The 27,269-nt window shown below is 44.3% G+C and overlaps 1 protein-coding gene across 1 annotated transcript; it reads right to left on the bottom strand.

The window, feature by feature from the left end:
• Nucleotides 1-583: 583 nt before the first annotated feature.
• Nucleotides 584-24,095, bottom strand: dennd6b (DENN/MADD domain containing 6B). The gene is made up of 20 exons (XM_007910609.2): nucleotides 23,889-24,095; nucleotides 20,491-20,529; nucleotides 19,860-19,902; nucleotides 18,606-18,718; nucleotides 16,917-16,997; nucleotides 15,737-15,842; nucleotides 13,803-13,882; nucleotides 12,561-12,623; nucleotides 10,960-11,015; nucleotides 9,927-10,049; nucleotides 9,427-9,522; nucleotides 7,953-8,047; nucleotides 7,203-7,268; nucleotides 6,145-6,209; nucleotides 5,239-5,328; nucleotides 3,986-4,039; nucleotides 2,761-2,870; nucleotides 1,776-1,878; nucleotides 1,304-1,378; nucleotides 584-960 (listed from the first exon to the last, which is right to left on the bottom strand). The coding sequence occupies exons 1-20, from the start codon at nucleotides 24,039-24,041 to the stop codon at nucleotides 838-840; spliced, it is 1,734 nt and encodes a 577-aa protein (XP_007908800.1). The 5' UTR covers nucleotides 24,042-24,095; the 3' UTR covers nucleotides 584-837.
• Nucleotides 24,096-27,269: the final 3,174 nt, after the last annotated feature.

Consider the following 27,269-nt stretch of genomic DNA (forward strand, 5'->3'; position numbering starts at 1 on the left):
CAAACCTTAGCTCTTCCCAACCTGCACCTAATTCTCTCTAGGTTTAGGTAAACAGGAGAGAAGTAGTGACCAGGAACTCTGGGTTTCCCATTCCCAGTTTGTCAGACATCAGCTCTGAACATCCCAGACACTCGGTCAAACAGCACAGGACACAATCCCAAAGAATGTCACTCACTGACACAAGGCTGAATTATACAAAAATCAAGCAAAGTAAGAAATTCGGTTAAAAGGGAAAATATTTTTTTTTTTTTGAGTTTTTAGTAACTTTTGTTTCGCGAAAAACAAATTACAATAAGTAATCTTTGCATTTGATATTTTACCTGACGTCTCAAAGTGCTTCACAGTGTAATAAGGGCAAACACGCAGCAATTTGTGCACAGCAAAGTCCGACAAACCGGCACAAATTAGGTGACCCACTGGATAATCAGAAGGATTGTTGGTTGGGAAACCAGGAAAAACTCTTCTCCAAGTGTTGTAGAACTTTAACATTCATCTGAACAGACAGATGGGACCTCAGTTTAATAATAATAATCCTTGCATTTGATACAGCGCCTTATCATGTCTCCCTGACGTCTCAAAGCGCTTCACAAAATATACTGTAGAGTGAATTAACTGTTTAACATCTCATCTGAAAGGACGGAACCAACGACAATGCAGGTGTTTCCTGTATACCACTCGTTCACACAGTGAAACGTGCCCCCTGAAGCAATGTGCAGTAATTGAACACTCCTCACACACCTGAAAAGCCATTGGATCACTCTCTGGACCAGAAGACAGTGTCCACAGCTGCTGGAGCAGGTTAAAGGTCACTGTTGATGTGTGGGAGCTGAGCCAGGCTCAGTACTGCTGCAGGACAGCCTGCAGATCCTCTGGGAGTGAGCTGATCACCGTGTTTATGTATGACTCCAACTTGTGCAGTAACTGCTGGTTGACTGGGAGGTGTTGGATCCGTGCTGTTTCCTGGGGAAACACATCAGCGCAAGAAAGACACAATCAACGTTAGCTACTCTCATTGTGAAAATAAAACCTGCAGCATTAACGAGAGGACTGCAGTGTGTCTCATCTCATCCCAGTTGTCGTCTTCACGTTCAAAGATCTGCTCCCTGCCTTTGTAACCTAACCTTTCTCTCAACAAACTCTGGCCAGCTTCATGCCCTCAACCCACTTTCAGCTATTCTGCCCCACTTTCTGGAATTCCATCCTTGAGTCCCTTCACCTTACCCTCTTAGGGAGTGGGGAAGGTTAATGCAGAAATTAATAAAACAGGGTAACATTACTGACTGCAGGAACAAGGAGACTTTACCAATTTTTCCCGCAGTTTTAGGACCAGGTCCACGATTTCCACCTCTGACTTGTCTCTAACCCACAGCAGCAGATCCTGGGAAACAAAAATAGTAAACGTCAATAATAACTATAAGCCACAACTGAAGCTTGTCCACAGGTGTCTGAATTGTCAGTTACTTCCCGCACCAGGCTCCGTGACTCTATCACCCCATCCTCGCCCAACTCCACTGGCTTCCCATCACACAGAGGATACAGTTCAAGATCCTGTTCCTCACCTTCAAAGCCCTCAGGGTCCGAAACACTGACTGTCCTGCGCCTTGGGATGTCCTCCTGACGTGAAAGGCATTATTCACATGTAATTTTGTTGTTGGAGTATGACTCGTTCCAAATCAATGTGTAGCCACTCCTTCCTTGCCTCAAAAAACCCTCCTGAAGACTCTTCTAAAGATTCAATTTCAGCCAATATAATGGTTTGTTGCTCATCTACTTACTGTCTCACATAACACTTCCAGGTGCAGGGTCTGCAACTTCCTGGCCATTTCCTGGTGTCGCAAACGAAACCAACCATCAAAGTTCGGAGACTTGAAGAAACGCCTGTCAATTAAAGACCAACACAATTCCGCTCGGAATCGCAGAACAACAGCCCCTATTCCCATTGTACTAACAACTAAATTAGGCAGGGGGAGGACTGGGCGAGGCAATGCAGGGCAGCGATAGGGATGGCTGGGCGGGGCAGGGCGAGCACCTTGGGCTGGGATGGCGTGGGGCAGGGCGGGGGAGAGCAGGAGGAGGGCGGGAATACTAAGGTTCAGGACCTCTGTTTTATAGCCACCAAGGACGTGTGTAGGAATGTCAGGAATGTTGCAGGTGTCGCTGGTGGAGGAGAATAAGGAGAGGAGGAGGAGAGCTGGGGGAGCAGAACAGCCAAAGGTGGTCGTTCATGTGGGATAAGCCTCTGAGACACCGCAGGAGAGCGCAAATGCAAGTTGTTGTTGAAACGTGATGATAGTAGATGGCAATCCTGCAAAGGGTGCTAGATTAAAGAGCACAAAGCTACTAATCTCGATAACAAATTGCATTTATATAGCACCTTTTACATTGTAAGGCTGGCCCAAGATGCTGGCCAGTGAAGGATTTGCATCCGAGGTTGGAGTCAAGAGGGGTGGAGGGCAAGGGGTGTAGGGATGGGAAGGGGTGGTCAAAGAGGAAGGCCTTGAGTTGGGACTTGAAGGAGGCAACGGAGGGAGCGAGGCGGAGGGTCTGTGGGATGGAGTTCCATAGGGTGGGGGCTGAAAATCTGACCGCCGATAGTGGAACAGACAGGGCTGGGGACATGGAGCAGGCCAGTACCCACCGAGCAAAGAGAGCGGACAGGTTGGTGAAGGTTTAGTAGGTCACAGAAATATGGAGGATCAAGACAGTGGAGGGGTTTAAGAAGTTGGTAAAGATCTTGGATATATGAAGCGGCCAGCCCACCTGTAAAGCCCGACCCAATCTCCTTTCAGCACCGATGTCAGCTGGGGGCCAGCGTAGTCCAGTGTCTTCATGAACTCCTCTTGGTTGAATGGTCGGATCTGAGGTGGATTCTGTTGGAAGTGGATAGAACAGAATAAGATGCTAACTTGTTTCAGTCAGAAACATTATCGCTTCTGTGTTAGAGATCAGTCTAAGCTAACACTCTAGTGCAGCGTCAGGGTGCCATCTTTCCAATGAGATGTTAAACCCAAGTCCCATCCTCTGTTCAGGTGGGAAGGAGTAAGAAGTTTCTCCTGTGTCCTGGCCAACAATCCTTCAGATACATTGATCATTTACTTCATGAATATTTGTGGGACACTGCTGCTCGCAAATTGGTTGCCATGTTTGTCTATTAACACATTCACTACAGTTGACAAACATCAGCCAGGCTGCTTGGCCTGTCATCAGCAATGCCCTATGGTACTGCTAACCTGCCTGGCTCAGGAACCAGACTAGAAACTGCTACAGAGGATGGTCTAGATTCCCACATTCCATCACCTTTATACCCACAGCAAGATCCCCTGCATGAGGGGAGCTATATAAATGCAAGTTGTTGTTGAAGTTGTTATAAGCATTTATGACCCTAAATTAATCTGACCCCCCACCTCTTGGCTCCCACTCCAGCTCAGGTCCCCAGCCAAGTGCCTTCGCATCAGGTTGCATTTATATAGCGCCCTTCACGCACTTGGCAAGACCTTCCCATGTGACGTCCACATGTCTCTGACACGAAAGGAATTATTTAGCAGCAACTACTGGAATCCCAATGGATTTCCCTTTTTACCTGTTTATAGTTTCTTTTCAAATTGCTACCCAGTTCCCCTTTCAATGCTGTTATCATGTTAGCCTCATTAGCTCAACTACAAAGCTAAACTAACACCAAGGATCTTCCATAGAGATTGGATCCTATTGCGATGAGTGGACATGTTTTGTAGGTGCTCACTTACAACACAGTCACTACACTTTACAGTAAATCCGGTGAAGCGCTTTCAGTCTTCCCAACGTGAAAGGCGCTATATAAAATGTAATTATTATTCTGGTTCAAATTACAACAGAATTTACATTTATACTGGGCCTTTCACAATAGGAGGAGGTTTCAAAGCCTTAACAATGCCCAATGGGTTAATATTATATTAACAAGACATGAAACTATGTGTGAAAGAGCCAGAATGACAATGGCTGGTTTTACCTTCCATGCTGTGATTGTTCTCTGGAGTGGCATCAGACTGGCCACATACCTCTCCTAAGAGCCATAAAAAGTTATATTAATAGCAAAATATATTGGGCTCCATACAACAGTCAGAAAAGCAATGAGATTTCATATTCTTTAGCTCTATTCAGAGAGATTTTCATATATCTAGCTTCAAATCTCCATAGATATGTGAGCAATTATGCCACTCTTGTGTAATGGACAACAAGAGCAACTTACATTTTTTTGGCACGTGGGGTAGCGTCTTGCTGCGCTGTTAATAGCTATGATATTGTTAATAACAATAGTTAACAAGATAAAGACTAGATAACTAGCCCCAGTACTGCAGCTTGTCAGGAGCTCCCCAAGTTCAAACTCTCTTGAATAGATGTGAGGAAGGTCCACGTTAGAGGCTAAGGTTAAGAGAGGGAGAAATAACGATGGCCCATTGCCCGTTGGACTCAAAGCCATGTTGGAGATGCTGGAGGAACTGTGGTGTTCAGTGCTACCTCCCGGGGCTTTGAACCAGTCGTTACTGATCATAAGAAAGAGAATAGCACGAGACAACCAGGGACAAGCTCACAACAAAGTTTTCAACAAAGTAATTAAAACAAGCTGAGTGAGTCCATCAACCCCGAGCTCCACCAGCTCCCGATACCAAGATTCTTGTGCTAACCTTCATGTCCGTCCACAGATTAACCCCACCTGAGTTTTGCTCTCTCCACCCTGCTCCTTTTGTTCTCCTCTACTCTACATTGGGAGCTGAGCTTTCAGTCACTTTCCAGAACTCTCTCCTCAAATCCTTTTCACTCAAATCCTATCGTACTGCATTCAGACCATGCATTTGACCATGTCTTCAGTCACCTTCCCAAAGCCCTCAATCCTTCCCACTTTGTAAATGTCACACATCAGCCCATGTGAACACCAATAACTTGTATTTATATAGCGGCCTTGGCGCGGAGTAGGTCCCAGAGCACTTTATAGTGAACGTCACTACATAAGTGCAAATAGTTGTACAGTGCAACCCCATTGTAAGGTTATATTGTGGTTAGGTTATAACCTCATTTATTGCAAAGTCATGGAGCCCACATGACCTTCATGCTTTGCGTTACCTGGCCAAGATAACCCACTTTCCCAAATCCCTTCAAGCCTTTAACCTTTACATTCCTTATTATTTTTATTCACACATTATTTATGTACTCAGCAAAATAATCAAGCTATGGCTCTGCTACAATTGCACGAGTAGATTTTACCAGAGGAATAATGAAACTTTGGGTCAGTTCCAATACGTGTCGTCGAAGAATGGCATTCTGTGCTTCTTCAGGCCTTTTCCTTTGAATTCCCTGAAATAATTATAGGCAAAGAAACAACATAAATTGTTTAGTCCTTTTAACATCTCTCGCAATTGAAAATCGTAACAAAAACATCTTCATACTGTGGTCGTATTGTTTTCTTTTGACTGTCAGACATATCCTTCAGCTTATATTAACAACCCTTAGATTTGATACAGCGACTTTAATGTTGGGAGGTCTCAAAGCTCTTCACAGGATATAATGTAAAGTGTAGTGACTGTGTGTTTTGCAGGTGAACAAAGCAGCCAACTTGTCACAGCAGAGACGCATAAACAGCCATGAAGTGAATAACCAATTTTATTTAGGGGGTTTGTTGGCCAGGACACCAGGACACAATCCCCCCTGGTCTTTTCCAATAGAGTCACAGGATCTTTAACGGCCACCTGACACCTTGGTTTAATGTCTCATTAACAGTATCTCCAACAACATAGCGAGATTGTGAGCTCAAAGTCACGATAAAAAGCTTGAATCCACAACCTTCTGACTGAGAGACAAGCAGCTACCACTGAGCTAGGGAAGAACATTTAATGGAAATCTTGCTGTTACAGTGGGAGCAGTCCCGCTTCAGTGACTCAGCATCTCAGCTTTGAGCACAGACCGTCCTGTACCTAGAGGATCAGCTATTCAGAATTATTTTCCAAATCTCCCAAATTATATCACTATATGGCTCAGGTGGACATTATAGCACTACATGGTTGCTGTATAATATGGTTGCCACATCTCATCTGGGTGCGTGCAAAGCTCTGATCAAGTTCCAGGGTCAATGATCAACCACCGGGCAATGCCAACATTATAACAGCAATTTACCTTCAAAAGTCTTTTGATAAGTGCCTTGTCCTTGTGAAGAAAGGTCTTGTAGGATGTGTAGATACCTAAATAAAAAGCAATTAAAGCAACAAACAGAAGGTGTCAGTTTGGCTCAGTCTGTAGCACTCTCACCTTGGAGTCAGAAGATTGTGGGTACAAGCCCCATGTTGGAGACTTTGAACTCCAGGTCTAGGCTGATGCTCCAGCACAGTGCTGGGGGATGGCTGTGTTGTCAAAGGGGCCAAGGAGATATAAAGTTTGTTCAGATGGGCATTAAGCATCCCATGACATTATTCTATAATAATAATCTTGCATTTGGTATCGCACCTTTCAAGTTGTCAAGGTTTCTCAAAGCACTTCGCAGGATACACTGTAAAGTGGATTGACTGTGGTATTTTGTCAGAGAAACAAGGCAGCCAATTGCGCACAGCAGTGTCCGAAACAGCCATGAAGTGAGTGAACAATTGTGTTTGCTGGATTGTTGGCCAGGACACCAGAGAAGGAGAAACTCTTCTGTTTTCTAATAGTGACATGGGGTCTTTGACTTCCACCTAAACAGGCAGACGGGACCTTGACTTAACGTCCACTTGAAGGACGGCACCTCCCACAATGCAACACAACTACAGAACTGCATTGGAGTGACCAAAAGAAAATGCAAATACAGGGGTCCATAAGCCAAGGCTCTTGCCAACCTATGTCTAACCTCCATATTATTATTATATGTGGTTTATATACATATGTGGAATATGAAGTTTGATTTGCAAATTGCTTGCCATGCTGATGGATTTCCAGGTGTGTCAGTCATTCGTTTGACTAAAAAACGTACAAGTTGGTCAAGCGCATTTCACGTGGTTCAGATGGCCCTTTAAAATACATCAGGTTGACCACGAGATGAAAGCACTATATTCTGAAACAAAGCTTGCATTTATATTGAATCAGAAAACCTTTCACAGAGTAAGAGTGAGAACAGAGCAGAATGTGAGTCAGGGGCTGGGGTGGCCAATCTATAATTCCCAACAAGATAAAGTGATCTATCTACAGTCCAATCCAATCAATACCTGGTTTTGTGTCCAGAGTCCTCAACTTTGTGAGTTTTTTTACTTTTATTTGTTTCGGCAAATCACCTGAAAATAAATTGGAGCAAAATGTAAGAGGTGAATTTAGCATGGAAACTACAACTAGTTGCATTTATATAGCGCCTCACACGCAGGGTAGGGTCCCAGAGCGCTTAACAGGCCAATTGGCCTAACCAGTCTGTGCAGTGTTTATACTCCACACAAGTCTCGATCCATTCATTACTCCCTCCCACACCCTTCTACCCCCTTCTTCCTCATGTGAAAGTCTAGCTTCCTTTTAAATGCATCTAGATATTGGTCCATTATACAGCAGATGTGGGGAAACAGATGTCTGTGATCACATTGCACAGATTAAACTGAATTATAAGTAATGACCATTACAGTAATTTTTCCACAAAATAAAATCCTAGGTAGCTTTCATTTTCGTGTCAAAAACTGGGAGAAAATAATGCAACACAATAAAAAAATGACATTTATATGTAACCTTCTTTTATATTAGCCAAATGTCTCAAAGTGCTTCACACAGCTGCCTGGCACCCAAGCTGGGGATGTTGGTGGAAAAAGATGCCTGGATTTGCCTAGAAATGCAAACGATATCTACTAGCAATTACTCTCGACAGTAATTACTGTCAACCTCCATGATGTTTCCATGTTACAGGAACAATATCAATCACAAGATTAATATTTAAGCTTCTGACCAATACTGAAGCGGCCTCCATGGCGTCTCCTCACCTGACATCTTGACGTCTCCAATACGGAGAATGTGTGGCCAATGTTGGAAAGTTTTGATGAAGAAAGGGTTGGTTACTCCCAGGACAACATTTGGCCTAATCAACACAACACATGAGTCAATATAGAGCCACGTTTCACCACAGCCACAAGCAGTAGAAGCTTAACACGGAAACAGAAACTAAACTGGAAAAGTCCTTGTACCTTAAAGTTTATTAAAACAATGAGTTGCCATTTAAATTGCCAACGTAAGTCAAACATGAATTACAGGCTGTCAACTGCTGATATTGCTAACAATCAGCTGTTTGAAGCAGGGATTAAAAAGAATTAAAAGGGAGGTTAGAAAATAAATCTTGAAATAGAGATCTTTGAGAACATGGAATTGTTGCCACAAACAGTAGTTGAGGCAAAATCCAGATTCTTTCACGAGAATTTTGCTAGAAGCTCGCAGGATAATTGCCAACGAGTTGCGACCAGGGTTCTCTGTGTCCTTGTTCTCCTCGGTCTTTCTGCCTTTCTGACTACCACTCTATCCTTCTCTATCACCTCTTCTCGTAGCTCTACCTTCATGGTTCTGTTCTATTCTGGCTTCTCTCTTACCGATCCCAGAACCTCTACTTTGTTTCTTCTAATGATTTACTCAACCCGTGTCCACATTTTTATCACATCCCATCACGACTGACCTCCTTTCTGCCCACTCAACTACCTGCGGCCTGAACTCAGCTGGCTCTGACCTCCTGCTTATGAACACCTGTAGCTCAATGGTTACAGCAGTTGCCTTGCAATTGAGAGGACCTGGGTTTGATTCCCGGGCAGGGCCTCGCAATTGAGAGGACCTGGGTTTGATTCCCGGGCAGGGCTAATCCCCACTATCTCTCTCTCTCTGCCCACTCATCCATCTTAGTTTATTTCTCTATTTCTTTCTACCATTCTCTTCCCCCTGTACTGAATGTGATTCAGTCCTTTGACTAACCTGCCAAGATCAGTAAGGCACAAACTTGGAGTAAAATTTTGCTGCTGTTTGAAATGAGGATTTCATAGAATAGAATCATAGAATCCTACAGCACAGGAGGAGGCCAATCGTGGACCTGTAACTCATTGCATGAACGTTTTGATAAGATCCCTTATCAGTAACCCTCCCACCACAGCCAATCAACAGCATTCCCCACCACAGCCAATCAATAACACTCCCCACCACAGCCAATCAATAACATTCCCCACCACAGTCAATCAATAACACTCCCCACCACAACCAATCAATAGCACTCCCCACCACAGCCAATCAATAGCATTCCCCACCACTGCTAATCAATAACACTCCCCACCACTGCTAATCAATAATACTCCCCACTACAGCCAATCAATAATACTCCCCACCACAGCCAATCAATAACATTCCCCATCAAAGCCAATCAGTAACTCATCAAACACACAAATGCACACATCATACACTGAGAGATGAGATGTTGCTACTTACGGAGCTTGTGTTCGCGTCATATACTCTCTGAACTCACTGTCGTGGATGGTGAAGTAAGGCCGATAGTCACAAAAGTACCTCAAAGGCGCAATACAACTACAATAGAAATAGAGGGACTAACAGGAGACGAGCAATGTAAAGTACTCATTCAGCTGTAGATAAAATAACCCATTTGATGGGATATTACTTCACATAAAGTAGGACAACATTAAGAGTTAACCAACATGTCATGTAGTTAAAAACCTGCATCCAACATAACTACATCATTTACAGACAAATGCTAGGTCGGTATCCATGATAAAAAGCGACATTATAAATCACACGTGCCAGGAAGTAACAACCCTCTGAGATAGTCAATGCCATGATATCCTTGGTATATGTTGGACATGGTTTTGCGCAACATTAAATTTTACACATTCTCAATTTATGTTCTCCATTGTCCTTAAACAATAAAATCACTTCAGGAATCAGAAACACATTTCCCCAGAGTTGGAACTCACCTGATCAAGGCCAGGATGGTTTCTGAAGAAACTGTTGGCGACGGTGCCATGACAATGACCGGCTCTCCCAGCAACATCAGCTCCCAAAGCATCTGGATGTGAATCAGGATTGGCTGAAAGCACCTACCCCGAGAGGAGAGAGCAAGACTTTAGCTTCATGAATCAAAATCTTTGCAAGTAGATTCATGTCACAGCTTCTCCATTACAGATGAAAAACACAGCCATCAGACACCATGAAGATTCTGAGAACCTTAACAGCAGAGAAATCTTTATTGGCCATTGTGTCGGTGTAATCCATTCAGTCCCATTTATCTTCCCCCCACATCGCCCCCACACACACCTGCCCACCCTTCCCCCCCCCCCCACAAAAACACCTGTCCCCCCGCACACACAAACACCTGGCCCACCTCCACACAGACACACACACCAGCCCCTACTCGCACCCCCCCACCACCTGCATATTCCTCTTTAGATATCTTTCTCCTTCCCTCTTGAAAGTTCATCTGGATCCTGCCTCGAACACTGCACCCAGCTGACATTCCAATATCGTCTGTAAAAAAAAACTCCTAACCTCGCCCTTCACTCACTAGCTCACACTGACGGCCTCTGTCACTATCTCACACTGACAGCCATCGACTCAATCAAACCTCCCCTTTCACAACCCCCATCAGCTCTTCCCTCAGCTTTCTCTGTCCCACTGACAACACTAACAACTGGTTGTTTCCTCCAGTCTCTGCTCGTGGGTCTCCCCCATCCCTGGTCTCATCCAGTAAATCTCCTGCAGCCTCTCTACGGCCTGCGTCCTTCCTACATTGAATGGCCAGGACTGAGCACAATCCTCTCACCGTGGACTAAGTACTGATTTATACAATGAGTGTGATCACCTCCTAGTTTATATTCAGTGTCACTTGTAATTCACACTGAATTATTTACTCGATCCCAACACCTTGCTGGTTGAGTGACCTTATTCTCTGTGGTTTGCCCGGGACGGCCATGTTATTGATGTGAACTCTTTACTGTAGGAGAATCTTACCTGAAGAGATCAAGTTGGTTTACTGTGGGGAGGACCAAGGGGGCAGGCAATAGATTCTGAACAACAAGAAACAAAAGTTTTTTTTTTGAAATTACAGACACGCACTTTGTCTCCAGGTACAATATCACAGATGTCCAATGAGCTGAGAAATGCTAAATAACCTTTGTTAGGTTATCAGTATATAAAGGCCCTCATTGTCAATCACATAAACCCTCATGTGGTCTATTGAGGTAATCCAGACAAGGCAAAACAGCTTGTCATGATCCACATCATCTATTCCCTTCAGAATCTTAAAGAGCATAATAATATCGCCCGTCAACCTAATCTTTTCCAGTGTAAATATGCCTAGTTTATCTAATCGCTCCTCGTTGTCCAGTCCCTCCACCCCCTCAATCATTTTGGTTGCCCTCCTCTGTATCCTCTCAATCGCCGTAATATCCTTTTTATATTGTGGTGATCGGAACTGCACACAGTATTCCAAGTGCGGTCTCACCAGTGATTTGTAAAGTGGCAGGATTACCCCACTATTCTGGCTCAATATTGCCATTTTAATACAGCCCAGCAACTGGTTTTTCAATTCACGTTACAGTATATTCTGTGAAGCGTTTTGAGACAATCTCAACAACATAAGAAATAGGAGCAGGAGTAGGCCATTCGGCACCTCAAGCCTGCCCCGCCATTTAATAAGATCATGGTTGATCTTCTAATCTAATTCCGTTTACCTGCCCTATCCCAGTATCTCTTAATCCCTCTATCCTTCAGAAATCTATCAACCTCAGTCTTGAATAAGTTCAAGGAGCGACTAAGCATCCAGTCTCTGGGGTAGAGAATTCCACAAATTTATTACCTTCTGACTGAAGAAATGTTTCCTCAACTCAGTTCTAAAAGGCTGACCTTTAATCCTGAGACTATGACTCCTAGTTTTAGATTCTCCAACCAAGGGAAACAATCTCACAATATCTACTCTGACAAGACCCCTAAGAATCTTATAGGTTTCGATAAGATCACCTCTAATTCTTCTATATTCTAGAGAATATAGGCCTAGTTTACTCAACCTCTCCTCGTAAGTCAACCCCCTCATCCCAGGAATCAACCTAGTGAACTTACGTTGCCACCCCCTTTAAGGCGAGTATGTCCTTTCTTAGATAAGGAGACCAAAACTGCACACATGATAAGGCGCTATATCAAATGCAAGGATTATTATTATTATTCCAAGATAAACCTAGAGGCCAAGAACAATCCCCAAACCCTCTTTTCCTTCTTCAAATCAGGTCTGACCAGCACTCTATATAATTGGAGCAGCTTCTCTTGTATATTCAGGAACTCTGGTTACAGAGTCCAATATCTCTTTAGTCTTATTGTTGCAACATTTACAAACTAGATGCCAAAATGCCTTTATTTAATGATCTTGGTTCTTCTCCATTTGAAACATATTTCCTCCCACTGCTCTTATGTCCAAAGTTTAATACCTCATACTTTGCAATGTTGAATTCTAGCTGCCATATTCCTACCCTTTTGCTTAATCTACGTCCCTTTCCATCTCTTATAAGAGCTCCAAGACTTTAGTGCGATATAAATGTAATTTGTTGTTGTTGTTATACCTCCTGGTTGGATTGTTTCAGGGGACTGGCTCCAATCTTGTCATTTTTAGATGGAATCCGTACCTAACGGTAAGCAGGAAAGATAAGATAAAGATTCAAATAGGCTAACAAAATTTCAGGATTAAGAATGTGTAAGCAGCAGAATTCACAAACATTCCTATGAAAAACATTCAATGCAAATCACATGAGATCCTGCATAAGAAAAGGCCAGGCAACTTATCAAGCCCATCCATCCCCAACAGTAGATACATGCCGTCTCCAACCATCCCAGTGTGTCCCATCCATCTCCAGTACCTCAGTGTTGTTATATTTCCCTTAAAATACTCCTATTTTCACCATTTTTCACTGTTCGTGCAAACTTGATACATTCTAGTCATTTCCCTGAATTCAGATTACAAAATCTTGATCATGTAAATCAAGGCCACCAGTTGGTCTATGCTGATATAAATCAAACAGAGACATCTTTCGAATGTACCTAGCAACCCACAGTTTACCTTTGTTTCCAATGTCCATAGTCACGCAATTAGGACTAAGATCTGACAGCTCAGTATTCCAAGGACTAGGAATAGTCCAGTATTTTGTGTAATTCTCAGACATGCTTTCTATAAAGAAAAAACATCTATATTGGCTCCATGAGTCAGAGCTTTGAGACCTTCTCCCGCTATACAAGTGTAAATTGTATTGTAATGTAAATCATATAATGGATTGAACTCATAATTATTAAATGTTGACTGCATCTATAAGGTAAATCCTGCTGTTGAGGCCCATGGAATTCTCAAGGACATCTTTACTCACAGAGTGTGACTGAGTTTAAATGTCACAAATCACTGGACACCACATAAAACTACTGCCAATCTGGCACCAATTGGCAATTGATATCAGAGATTGTATATGGACATACAGTCATACTGGTGTAACTGACACTGGAAGTTGAGACATGATTAGGGCAAAGCTAATAGGAAAGAAATGTATCCTGAGGATGCCAAGCACTCAGTTAAGATCCGTTGCACAAATTGACAAAAAAGGCCAGAGAAAAACATTACAATAGGTGAAAACCTTATTTTACATTAAGCATCATTCAAATTTACTTTTGTATTTGTTCTTTGAACTCTCTCTGACTGTTAACTTTATCAATCAAACACTGTACGCACAAAATGAAGAAGTCATGTGTCAAATCCATGTGTCCTGAAAGTTCCAAAATGACATTCTTTCTGTTGAGCCATTTCACACGGTTGATGTTACCTGAATGAGCACCCCCATGATAGGCAGACTGAGGACCTTCCCGGGAGCCGGTGAGGGCCACTGGTCTATCTCATTACAAACTGTGAAAAAGGACACAATTAGCTTTTACATGCAATTTTCCTTGTTGTGATCGGCTGCCAATATTCTCACCTGCTATTTTATTTATTTTATTTCCAGGGAACAGCTCCAATAACAACATGAATTCAGATGAGCAAACCAATAAGATTTACTTCTACTGGACGATAAGAACATACAGTCTGTACACGTGTGTCTTATACATGTGTACATGTCTGTGTATGTGTCTTATACATGTGTACATGTCTGTACATGTGTCTTATACATGTGTCCATGTCTGTTCATGTGTGTCGTATTCAAACAACCTCTCATTGGATAATAATCGTTCTTGCATTTGGTATAATGTCTTTCACTTCGGACAAACGTCCCAGTGGACTTACTGTGAAGATTAGTGACTGTGCATTTATAGGAGAACAACAGGCCAATAACATCAACACCTTGCACTTATATAGCACCCTCCATGCAGGCTAGCGTCTCAGAGTGCTTACCAGTGGTGGAGCCTGACTCCGAGCTGGTGGGAGGGGGTAGGTTACTGTAAGCATAGTCAAAGAGAAAGGTTTTCAGGCAGGACTTGAAAAGGAGGAGAAAGGGGGCAAGGCAGAGGGATTGAGTGTTCCAGAGTTTCGGGGCATAGTGGCTGAAAGCGTGACCTCTGATGGTGGGGTGGAGGGTGCGAGGGATGAGCAGGAGCCGATGCCAGTTGAGCAGAGGTGCCAGGTGGTGGATTGGGGGAGTGAGGAGGTCGGACAGGGAGGGAGGGGAAAGAGAGTGAAGGGATTTGAACACGATAGTGTGAGGAACTTGAAGTCAATTCGTTTGGGGATGGGGAGCCAATGGAGCCTGGGCCAGAACTGGTGAGATGTGAGCACGGAGTTTGGCCTGGGTCAGTATGCGGGCGGCAGAGAGCAGACAGCAATGTCCCACAAATAGCCATGGGGTGAATGACTAATATTATTGCATTCCTCAGGGCTCTGTCCAGATCATCCAGAACTCTACAGCTCATGTTCTCTCCCACACCAGGCTCCGTGACCCCATCGCCCGGCTCCATTAACTCCCCATCCCACAGAGGATAGAGGTCAAAATCCTCGTCCTCGGATTGAAGCCCTCCACGGCCCTGCTCCTCCCTACTTTTGTGACCTGCTAACTCCACATCGATCTGTCTGCTCCCTCCACTCAGCAGCTTGCAACCTGCTCTATGTCCCCTGCCCAACCCACCATATTGTTGGCCTCTCTGCCCTAAGTTTTTGGAACTCCATCCCATAGTCACTTTGCCTTGCCCCCTCCCTGGCCTCCTTCAAGGCACATCTCAAAATCCTCCTCTTTGAAGGCACTTCAATCTTCACCTTCCTATCCCTACCCTCCCTGCCCTCCACCCACCCACCCCAATCCCAACCTTCAGCTCGGATCCAAATCCCTGACTGGTGAACGTCTTGGGATGTCCTCCCGATGTGAAAGATACTGTATAAATGTCATTTGTTGTTGTTGTTTTGGGGGATTGTTGGCCAGAACCTCCTTTCTGTTTTCGGTAGCACCGCAGGATCTTTAACATCAACCTGAACAGGCAGATGGGACCTCGGTTTTAGCTTCTAATCCAAAGGACGGCATCTCCAACATGCAGAAATCCACCTGCACTACATCAGATATATGGATTATTTTATTGATCAAATGTTTAGCCTTGACAGTGAACTCAAAGTTCTGATGTGGGGCACGAACAGAGGTGAGAGTCCTGCCAATCGAGCCAGGCTATATCAAATTCAAGGTTTATTTATCATTACTACTTGGAAGAAACCTACAACATATTTTATGTTGATTTGAAGAACGCATTTTTATCATAGTTATAACATTGGGAGAGTTCTAACCTGCCTCGAGACAGGGCTCCAACTTCTCAAAGTATTCTGGTGCAACAAGATTTAGCAGCGAATGGAACAGGTTCACAAATGGAAGCTGAGAGATCAGAACCAGGGACTAGAGAAAATAGAGAAATATTCACTTATTACATAAAGTGTGAAAAAAAATCTCATCAGGAGCAGTCACAGTTTAGATTAATTCTAGAATCAGAGAAATGTCAGGAGGAGTTCACCCCATTGAATCTGTGCCAATATAGACTCTGCACTGCACACAACACCAAGTCCTCTCCACCCACTCCCCCTCAACTGGGTTTCACCATCAGACATTGTTAACCGTAAACATGCAAATCTTACGCACAATTAAGAAGTCTGTCATAGGATCTATAACAATAATTATTATTAACCTTGGCTATTTCATTGTCCTCAATACCAGGGTCAATCACCCTCCTATCCCCCAACCTAAACAGGGTCTTGTTCTGGTCAGTAAACAGCCAACCCCTGGGGACTGCTTCTGCAAACCACCATAAACGAGGGGAGCAGCACATTCTCATAGCCTGTGAGACACTGATCCTCACAGTGTGGGTGACACTGACCCTTGGTGTGTGTGACACAGACCCTCACAATGGTGAGACACTGACCCTCAGTGTGGGTGACACTGACCCTCAGTGTGTGGTACTGACCCTCGGTGTGTGTGACCCTCACTCACCACGGACACTCGCTGCACTGACTGCTATGGTGACTGTTCCCATTCTGAAACATTGTGGTGACACGGAAACTAGGGAAGTCACGTTTGGAACTAAAATCAGTGTTTAATTCTTGCAAAGAAGAAAATATTCACCCAATCAATAATAATAATAGCAATAATAGCACAGTAACACACATCCTCTTTTCCTTCTATCTTAGGAGAACAGCAGTATCTCCACACGCCGAACGCCTAACACCCACCACTTAACATCCAACACAGGCAGATGAGACCTTAAGACAGGGCAGCTTGGTGGTGTCTTCTACCATGTTGGCAGCTACTAAACAAGGACCTGTATCCTAACCTCCCCATCTTACTATCTTAAAATGATGTCCTCTAGTCACTGACTCACCAACCTGCGAAAATAATGTCTCCCTCTTTACATGATCAATCCCCCTCATATCCAAGTATTAATAGGATGGTTTTAGATTGTAGTTAAAAACTAGTTACCTTTTGAAAATATCCACGTTTAATCGTGTTGTCCTTGACTTGTCGAAAGTAGACATATCCATAATAATGTGCTGGATCCCGCTGAGAGAGAGAAATGGGGAGGGGCTTAGTAGCTGAAAGACACCTCTCACACAAAACAAAGACTCAACGACCTTGACAAGTGTAGTGGTGAAAACCGAATAAGAAAATAAGTGAATTACAATGATTAAAGTTATAATAATAATAATCCTTGCATTTGATATAGCGCCTTTTCATGTCTTCGAGACGTCTCAAAGCGCTTCACAGAAAATACTGTAAAGTGAATTTACTGTATATTTTGTGGGTGAAACACGGCAGTCAATTGCGCACAGCAGCGTCCCACAAATAGTCGTGGCTTGAGTGACCACATTATTATTATTTTTATTTACTTATTTAATTATTTTTGAGGGGTATTACCCCAAGAAAAGCAATCCACCAATCGACTAATAACCAGGTTCTTACTTACTGCTAAGTGAACAGAGGCATGTGGAGTAAGGAAACGTGCCCAGCGTTTCGCCCTGCCCGGGAACTGAATCTAGGTCCTCTCACTTGCGAGACGAATGCTCTAACCACTGAGCTACATGGCTCCACACTCTAAGGCACATTCAAAATTGCCAGTAAATGTTGGTATCGGCCCTGCAATTACACAGCCAGAAATTCCAGCTCGTCAAACTAGATCTCCCCGTCAGGCCGGCCAGTGTATATATGGGCCTTAAGAAGCTCTTCTGGAATGAAAAGCGCTAAATAAATGTAAACTGTACCGTATATAGAGGCCTTCGCACAGGACAATGTCTCAGATGCTATAACATAAAAAACAGGTACCAATAAACTGGCAATACAAGACACTGATTGTCTGCTGAGTCGTAGGAATCTTATCTATCTATGTAAATGCATCATACTTTATTTAAAATTGTAAAGCATTATTTCAGTTCCTGCAAATTCCGGAATAGTATTCATCACTCCTTCTGCATGTTCACTGCACTATTTGAAGAGTTTCTCCTGGTGTGCTAATCAACAATGCTCCAGATAAAATTGGTCATTCACTTCATAATTGCATGAGGGACATTGCTGTGTGTAAATTGGCTTCTGTGTTCACCTTCAAATAAGCAACCATTTCACATCACAGAAAATACTATGAAGTGCTTTTGGACATTTCAACATGATAGGGTATTCCATAAATCAAGGATAATTATCAACTGTAAAACTCAAGTGAGGGTCACATAAACACACAAGAGTTTGTGATTAAACGATCTGCCGAGTTACAATACAATTTGCACTTATCTAGCATTTTTCACAACGGCAACAAATTACATTTGTATAGCTCCTGTCACATCGGGAGTACAACCCAAAGTGTTTGGCAATTTTGGCTGGGCACGGGAGGTGAACCTCTCTACAGAGCAGCCCTTGAACCTGTTCCTATTTTACTATATCCAGAAATGGACGACATTGCTTTCAAAGTTTCCCTAGCTGTAGGGTGTCAAAGAGCGAAACTCATTCTAGGCGAGAGGAGGATAAATAATAATAATTCAATCAATAATAATCCTTGCATATCACGACACCATAGCAAGTCATCAAAACATCTCAAAGCCCTTCATAGGATTTTACTATAAGGTGTAGTGACTGTATATTTGTAAGCAGAGGGTAAGAAAATACACGACTTAATGTTTGAACCTGCAGAACAACCGGAGCCTCTTGATTATAATTGTCCTCCTCTCCAGGAAGCAACAGTTTGTGTCCCACCGACTGCCGAATTCGAAAGCTAAACTGTGTGTCTCCAAGGCAACCTATGAGATAAAGAGAGTAACGTTAACTACATTCAGCGCTGACTGCACTGTTTCCCTGGTTCCACCTTCCATGGGGCCAGATCATTTAGATCCACAGCGTGTATCTTCTCCAAAACCAGGTTCCACAAACTCATCACTCCCAACCTCGCCCAACCCCACTGGCTGCCCATCCCCTTCCCCACCGGCTCCCCAGCCCCACTGGTTCCCCACCCCTAGTTGAACAACTTTAAGATTCCCAACCTTACTTGCAATTGGCCCCAACTTCCCTTTATCCTGGTAGTTCCCTGGTCACCCCCTCCAGTCCAGCAACTATTGCCTACCACTCTGTGACATTGGGAGGCGAGCTTTCAATCATTCTGTCCTCACACTCTGAAATTCTCTTCTGAAATCCCTCCATCTTGCTCCCCCTCCCTCTGCTTTCAAACCTTCCACTGTATCCCCCTACCCCTCTGCCTCCCAGGAAAGACACTTTTATAAATGTATATTGTATAAGCGCTCTGAGACGCTAGCCTGCATGGTGGATGCTATATAACTGCAAGTTGTTGTTGCTGCTTTTGTTAAATGCCCTTATTCTGTCAGAACAGAAGAGAAGGTTTTGGGGGAAGCCAGACAAACCACAATGTTCTTTACCAGTGACGTACATTCCTGTTGCTAAGATTATAATAATCCTTACATTTGATATAATGTCTTTCACAATATGGGGACATCTCAAATTCCTCCCAACGCTAACTGTAAAGTGGAGTAACTCTGTTAATAACAATTATTATTATATTATAACTCTGGAGACAAACATTGAAGCTTCAATATAAATGTAGCACTTTGTAAAATCTAAAGATACAATAGTTCATAGAATGTTACAGCACAAGAAGCCTTGCCGGCTCGGAAAGAATTATCCATTTTGTCCAATTTCCCTGCCCTTTTCCCCAGAGTTTCTTTTTCAATATTTGTCTAATTCCTTTTAAAAACTATTATGAATTCTGCTTGAACCTATGATTTTCGGAACATTCTCCCAACCTCTTCTTGTATTTTTTGGTGATAATCTTAAACTTATGTCTTCTAGTTAACAATTCATAAAGCAGTGGAAATAGTTTCTCCCCCAAATTCCTCATAATGTGGACATGATGTTGAACCGAGTTCGTACCTGAATATGAATCTGGGAAAGACAGATAGCAGATATTTGTTTTCTGAAAATTAACGAAAACAGAGAAAAATGAGAATTAGAAATAATTTCAGGAAATTCTGGAAAGACACTGTGTAAATTTCAGTAAACGCAGGTACCTGGAATGTTTAAATATACAATGACTCACCATGTAACAGATGTCACAATAAAGGGGAATGGCAGAGCAGGAGTGGTGGTGGGGGGACAGATCATAAAATAATACCGTGGGGGATGGGAACAGTATATAAAGTGACACTGTTAAAGTGTATCAGAGGCTTCAGTATTAACAATAATCTCCAATTTAATATCGTGTCTTGGAATATTGTTGCAGTATCTCAATGCATTCACAGGATTTACTGTAAAGCGTAGTGACTGTGTATTTTGAAGGTGAATGCAGCAGCCAACATACACACAGATTCATCCCACAAGCAGCCATGTAGGGGATAGAATTTTTTTTCTCTTTTCAAATATCATCACAGGATCTTCAACATCCACCTGAACAAGCCACAGACGGACCTTTGTTTAACGTCTCATCCAAAGGACCCAATCCCCAGCCCTGCATTGGAGCATACCAATAAATACAAATCGCACTGTGTTTTGTGCGGTATCTTACCTCCCTCTCGGAAAGTCGAACATCATGGGGATACACAAGCTGGGAGACAAAAAGATGAATAAAAATAGTTGAACAGAAGAGGCATATTTCACATTAAAAACAGGACTTTACACAACAACACAACAACAATGTGCAGTTATATAGTGCCCTTCACACAGTGTAGCGTTTTGGAGCATTTAATTATTCAGCAAAATAAATTCTAGTTGGATCCAAGGTTATTCTGTTTTTTCCAGACGAATTTTAGTTTTTCAGTGACCAGACAGCCCCACCTGCCCCATATTTATCAATTTAATTGCCGCCATGTTCGACTACAAAACAATCACACCTCACAGTACATTCTATGTAGCGTCCTGAGACGTCCTCCCGATGTGAAAGGCGCTGTATCAAATATAAGATTTATTAATACCATGTTTTGCCCTCTGGAACTCCCACCCTCTACCCTTCCGCCTCACCCCTTTTCTATGTCTTTAAATCTCGCCCTAATTCCACCTCTTTGACTGCGCTTATTATCAGCTCCTTCTTGCACAACGCCTGACCCTGTCTCTGCGAAGTGCTCAGAGACATGAAAGACACTGTGTAAATACAAGCAGTCGGTTTCTGATCCTGAATTTTGGCTCATTGTTTTCTTGCTTTCTCTCCACCGGAGGGCACTGGAGGACACAGCCTGGTATACAACAACAACAACAAGGTTCCATTTATAGAGCGCCTTTCACGTCGGGAGGACGTCCCAAGGCGCTGTACAGTTGGGTCAGGACCCGAGCATTGGGGGGAAATGGTCAGGGTGAGGGGAGGGAAGGGAGGGAGCGAGGAGGGGGAAATGGTCAGGGTGAGGGGAGGGAAGGGAGGGAGCGAGGAGGGGGGAATGGTCAGGGTGAGAGGAGGGAAGGGAGGGAGCGAGGAGGGGGAGATGGTCAGGGTGAGGGGAGGGAAGGGAGGGAGCGAGGAGGGGGGGAATGGTCAGGGTGAGGGGAGGGAAGGGAAGGAGCGAGGAGGGGGTAGAGAGTCGAGAGGGGAGCTGAAGGCACTGTCAAAGAGAAAGGTCTTGAGACCGGCCTTGAAGGAGGAAAGGGAGGAGGCGGCCAAGGCACTGGGGGATAGAGTTCCAGAGCCTCGGGACTGAGAGGCTGAAGGCCACCGATGGTAGGGCGGTTGGGGCGGGGGATGTGGAGCAGACCGGAGCCAGAGGAACGGAGGGTACGGGCAGGTAAGTAGGGGGATAGTAGGTCGGAGAGGTAGGAGGGAGTGAGGCCGTGAATGGCCTTGTAGGTGAGGATGAGGATCTTGAATTCGATCCTCTGGGGGATGGGGAGCCAGTGGAGGTGAGCGAGGGTGAGGGCGAGGGTGGGAGTGATGTGGTCACGAAGCCTGGTGCGGGACAGTACACGAGCTGCAGAGCGGTATACAGACTTTCTGGCAATACCAATGTGTCAGCCTGGCTCAGTGGTAGCGCTCAGAAGGTTGTGGGTTCAAGCCCCACGTCAGGAATTGGATTCACATAGTCTCTCAGCTGACTCTCCAATGCAATGTTGGGGGGTGGGGGGGGTTATATTTTCAGATTAGACTTTAAACCAAGGTCCTGTCTGCCTGTTCACGTGGGCATTAAACATCCTATGGCACTATTCAAAAAGAGAAGGGATTATCTCTCTGCCTGTGTCCTGCCCAACAATCTCCCAAATAAAATTAGCCACTCACTCCATGGCTGTCTGTAGGACACTGTTGTGCGCAAACTGGCTGCACTATTAGCCCACAAAGTATACAGTCACTACACTTTACACTTCTTCACTTTAGTTGCTTCTCTTTGGAAAAGAAATTGCCCAAGTTGATGATTTCACTTGTAAGAAGTTTGAGAACTCTTACTTAGTTAAATTGTTTACTGTAGCAAATTATTTATACCAGGAATGAAGATACGCCTGCAAACATCAACACAAAAAAAATACTCCATGTGACACAGAAACAGCAATTCAGCCCAACTTGTCTGCACCACAGATACTTATTGAACAACTGAAGCAAATAGTATAACTGGGTCTGAAAGTGTGGTAGGAATTAAAATATGTTCAGGCTCTCTCAACCTTTACTGTTCATCAAAATCTCTGTCTGTCCGCCCGTGTGTGTCCGTCTGTCTGACAGTTTGGCTGTCCATCTTTGACTCTGTGTATATCTGTCATTCTCTGTCTGTGTGTCTGTCGGTTTGTGTGTATGTGTATCTGGCTGTCACTCAGTGCCTATGTTTGTGTCTCTGTATGTGTCTGTCTCTCACTGTGTCTCGGTTTCTCTCTCATTGTGTGTTTCTCTCTCACTGTGTCTTTGTGACTATGTACCTGAGTCTCTCACTGTGTCACAGTGTGTCTGTGTGTCTCTGTCTCACTGTGTGACAGTCTCAGTGTCACTGTGCCTCACCGTGTCTCTTAAGCGCTCTGAGACCCTGCCTGTTGCGGAGGGCGCTATATAAGTGTAAGTTGTTGTCTCTCTCACTGTGTGTCACTATCTCTGTCTCCCACCGTCTCTCACTGTGTGTCTCTGTCTCTCACTGTCTCTCACTGTGTGTCACTGTCTCTGTCTCTCACTGTGTGTCACTGTCTCTTACTGTCTCTCACTGTGTGTCACTGTCACTGTCTCTCACTGTGTGTCACTGTCTCTGTCTCTCACTGTGTGTCACTGTCTCTGTCTCTGACTGTCTGTCTCTCACTGTCTCTGTCTCTCACTGTGTGTCTCTGTCTCTCACTGTCTCTCACTGTGTGTCTCTGTCTCTCACTGTGTGTCTGTCTCTCACTGTGTGTCACTGTCTCTCACTGTGTGTCTCTGTCTCTCACTGTCTCTCACTGTGTGTCACTCTCTCTGTCTCTCACTGTGTGTCTCTGTCTCTCACTGTCTCTGTCTCTCACTGTGTGTCTCTGTCTCTCACTGTGTGTCTCTGTCTCTCACTGTGTGTCTGTCTCTCACTGTCTCTGTCTCTCACTGTCTCCCACTGTGTGTCACTGTCTCTCACTGTCTCTCACTGTGTGTCTGTGTCTCTCACTGTCTCTCACTGTGTGTCTCTGTCTCTCACTGTGTGTCACTATCTCTGTCTCTCACTGTGTGTCACTGTCTCTGTCTCTCACTGTGTGTCTCTGTCTCTCACTGTGTGTCACTGTCTCTGTCTCTCACTGTGTGTCACTGTCTCTGTCTCTCACTGTGTGTCTCTGTCTCTCACTGTCTCTCACTGTGTGTCTCTGTCTCTCACTGTCTCTCACTGCGTGTCACTGTCTCTGTCTCTCACTGTGTGTCTCTGTCTCTCACTGTGTGTCTCTGTCTCTCACTGTCTCTCACTGTGTGTCTCTGTCTCTCACTGTGTGTCACTGTCTCTGTCTCTCACTGTGTGTCTCTGTCTCTCACTGTGTGTCACTGTCTCTGTCTCTCACCTCAATCGCTTGTCCGAGCTCCAGGTCGAAAGTAACGACACAAACACATTCCAACCAGGAGGAGAAACGATCCCACGGCAGCGACTCCGGGAGCAAATCTCCGGCCACGTAACGTCTGGCGCTTCCAGTGGCCAAACTGCCGGACGCATCCATCCCCGAACGTCAGGAAAGGCCGAGGCCGCGCGGCCTACCCGGCGCATGCGCATTCCGTACAGCAGTGATTTGTATGCAATGTACAGTAGGGGGCGCTGTGTGTGTAACGTGTGTTCACTACCGCAGGGGGCGCTGTGTGTGTAACGTGTGTTCACTACCGCAGGGGGCGCTGTCTGTGTAACGTGTGCCCAGAACAGTAGGGGGCGTTGTGTGTGTAACGTGTGCCCAGTACAGTAGGGGGCGCTGTGTGTGTAACGTGTGCTCAGTACAGTAGGGGGCGCTGTGTGTGTAACGTGTGCTCAGTACAGTAGGGGGCGCTGTGTGTGTAACGTTTGTTGTGTCCTGACTTTAACCTCTGGGACTCTCTCTGTTCTCGCCCTCGAGTTCAAGTTCCACAGGAAAGACTCTGATAACAGGTCAAGTCTCGATTGAAGCCTTTTCTCTTAATTCTTTGACAATTCCAGGGGCTCCAAGAGCTCCAAGGGCTTCACGGGCTTCAGGGGCTCCAATGGCTCCAGCGGATCCAAGGGCACCAGGGGCTCCAATGGCTCCAGGGGCTCCAAAGGTTCCCTGGGCTCCAAGGGCTCCAAGAACTCCGGGGGCTCCAAGAGCTCCGGGGGCTCCTGGAGCTCCAGAGGATCCAGGAGCTCTAGGGGCTCCAGGAGTTCCAGGGGCTCCAAGCGCCCCAGGAGGTCCATGGGCTCTAGGAGCTCGAGGGGCTCCAGGAGCTCCATGAGTTCCAGGGGCTCCAGGAGCTCGAGGGGCTCCAACAGCTTCCAGGGACTCCAGGAGCTCCAGGGGCTCCAAGAGCTCCAGGGGCTCCAAGAGCTCCAGGGGCTCCAAGAGCTCCAGGAGCTCCAGGGACTCCAGGAGCTCCAGGGACTCCTCTCTCTATCGCAATCTTTCTCTTCTCTTTCACACTTTCTCTCTCTATTACAATCTTTCTCCTCTCTATCACACTTTCTATCAAAGTATTTCTCCTACACTCGCTCACTATCTTTTGCCTCTCTATCACAGTTTCTCTCCTTTTCTCTTCACAAACTTTCTCCTTTCTATCACACCTTCTCTCTATTGCAATCTTTCTCCTCTCTCTCACCTATTAGTGTTTGTGATCTGATTTGATGGTGTGTTTGATGGTGTCTCTGAAACATTCAATAGGAAATTCTCGGACAGTGTGAATGCTATAAAGTAATGAATTCTCTGTGAAGTCTCTGAACCAGCCAATAGCCAACAGCCAATGTGATGATATTGACTGTTTGCAGCTGTGAAGGGAGGACGTTCCCTTCAACTGGACCTTGTGAGGAATGTGATTCGCTCATTGGCCACATGTCAAACCTGAACCTTTGGGTATTTAACTCGAAGGCTGAGCTCAGTCAAACAATTGGAGGAAGGAGTCACCTCATCAACTCAGAGAGAGCAGATGAGTTGCTGGAGGTTTGTGGTTCAGAGCAGTGAAATGGTCAGTTTGTGTGTGGTGGCGCTTGGCTCAGGCTGGTCTTTCTATGGACTATATCAAGTAAGTCTGTATTTGTGGGAACTTTCTGGTGGGCTGTAAATTGTCAGTAATGTTTGTGAAGGGAAGTTGTCCAAACCTTGGATGTTGTCAGCCCTGTGAGCTTCAGAGACATTTGCACTGTCCACCTGCTCTTCATATAAATTGTAAGCAACTCTTGGCCAGTTTGGCTTCTCCTTTTATTGTGTAATTTGTCTCAAAAACAATTGGTTATGTTTCTCTCTAGAGTCTGTAGACAACTCCCATCAGAGTCTTCCCTCCTTTGCTGTTCTTTAATTCTACCCATAGTGTTTCTACAGCCTGATCACCTTTACTAAAGTCTTTTCTATCTACTAGTGTACTTCAGTATTATCCATATTGCTTTTCCCAATTTCCTTATCCTTTCTGAAGATCTTACAGCCTGGAATATTTAGCTTCCAGTAATTTCTGGCTTGTAGCCAGGTCTCTATAATGGCTACTACATCATATGCTTTAAGCTGAATTTGTGTTTTTAACTTGTTTTATTTTTATACTATGTGTATTTGTCACAGACACTTATTGGGGTAACTCTCCTCACTTGCCAATGTGCCCAATGGTGTTTTTGTTCACATTTTTGTTTATTTTCTTAAACTGTTTATCTTTCTGGAGAAACTCAGTTATTTATCACTTTTTGTTTTCTAACCTTTGAACTTTAAAGACCTTGTTGCCATCCATCTATTTAATGGAGATTGTAAACAACTCTTGAACAGTCCGGCTTTTCTTTTTATTGTCTAACTCGTCTCAGAGATGGCGATGACAGAATTGTTATGTAGAATTATTATTTTGCAGTGTTAGTCTTTAAATCATCATCTAGATTTTGGTCAAAGATGTCCAACTAGGAATCGTTTGGAGATGAGATGCAGCTGAAAACCATGGGAGATGTAAGTGATTAATGGGCTGAGCTCAGTTGCTCGGTGGAATCCTGTAGTTCACTGGTTAGAGCGCTCGCCTTGCAAGTGAGACACCTGGGTTCAATTCTAGGCAGGGTGAAATCTTGGATAAGTTTCCGTACTCCACAAGCCTAATAATAATTGCTCCAAAAAACAAAACAATAATAAATTGGTTATTTTCAATCCACGACTGATTGTGGGATGCTGCTGTGTGCAATTGGCTGCTGCGTTTCGCCCACAAATAAATAGTCCATTTGCTTTATGGTCCGTTCTGTGAAGTGCTTTGAGACATCAGACATGACAAGTGCTATATCAAATACAAGGTTATTATTATTGTCACCAGAAGCCAAGTCTGTACTAATGAGAACCAAAAACTGTCGACTGAAACCAACGCCCTGTTTCTCTCTCTAGCACCTTGGGATTCAAGGAGGGTAAGTAAGTTAAGTCTGTGCTAGTGGGAACCCTGTAATGACAGCAAAGGTTGTATATTGTTCTTTCCTGCACCATTCTACACTCCAGAGGTTTGGCAACACTGTGTGGACTTCATGCAGGATGTCTGACATCCAAACATATGAGTCTTAACTCTGGTTCGCACTGGAGGTTGAGATTAGAAGTCGTTAATAAAAGAGACTGGGGTTTGAGAGGGACAGGATGGAGGAGATCTTGCTGGATTAATGTGTTAAGCTCACAGTTTGGGTTGAGGGTTTAATTCATCGACACAGATTGTAGGAATATCAGAGATTGAAGATACATACTTTTGTTAGATGGTACCTGTTTAATCTTCGGATTAGACAGTGAATTTGCTTG

This window comes from Callorhinchus milii, unplaced genomic scaffold, assembly GCF_018977255.1.
Source record: "Callorhinchus milii isolate IMCB2004 unplaced genomic scaffold, IMCB_Cmil_1.0 Scaffold5, whole genome shotgun sequence".
In the NCBI taxonomy this organism is placed as follows: Eukaryota; Metazoa; Chordata; class Chondrichthyes; order Chimaeriformes; family Callorhinchidae; genus Callorhinchus; species Callorhinchus milii.

Bases quoted from the DNA above. Each gene is read 5' to 3' on its own strand.
- dennd6b (XM_007910609.2), bottom strand. From the start codon at position 24,041: ATGGATGCGTCCGGCAGTTTGGCCACTGGAAGCGCCAGACGTTACGTG. The intron at 12,624-13,802 runs GTAACATCAACC...GCTTACCGTTAG, and splicing joins TCATGGGGGTGCTCATTCAG to GTACGGATTCCATCTAAAAA. The intron at 10,050-10,959 runs GTAAGATTCTCC...CTCTCGGGGTAG, and splicing joins AACCAACTTGATCTCTTCAG to GTGCTTTCAGCCAATCCTGA.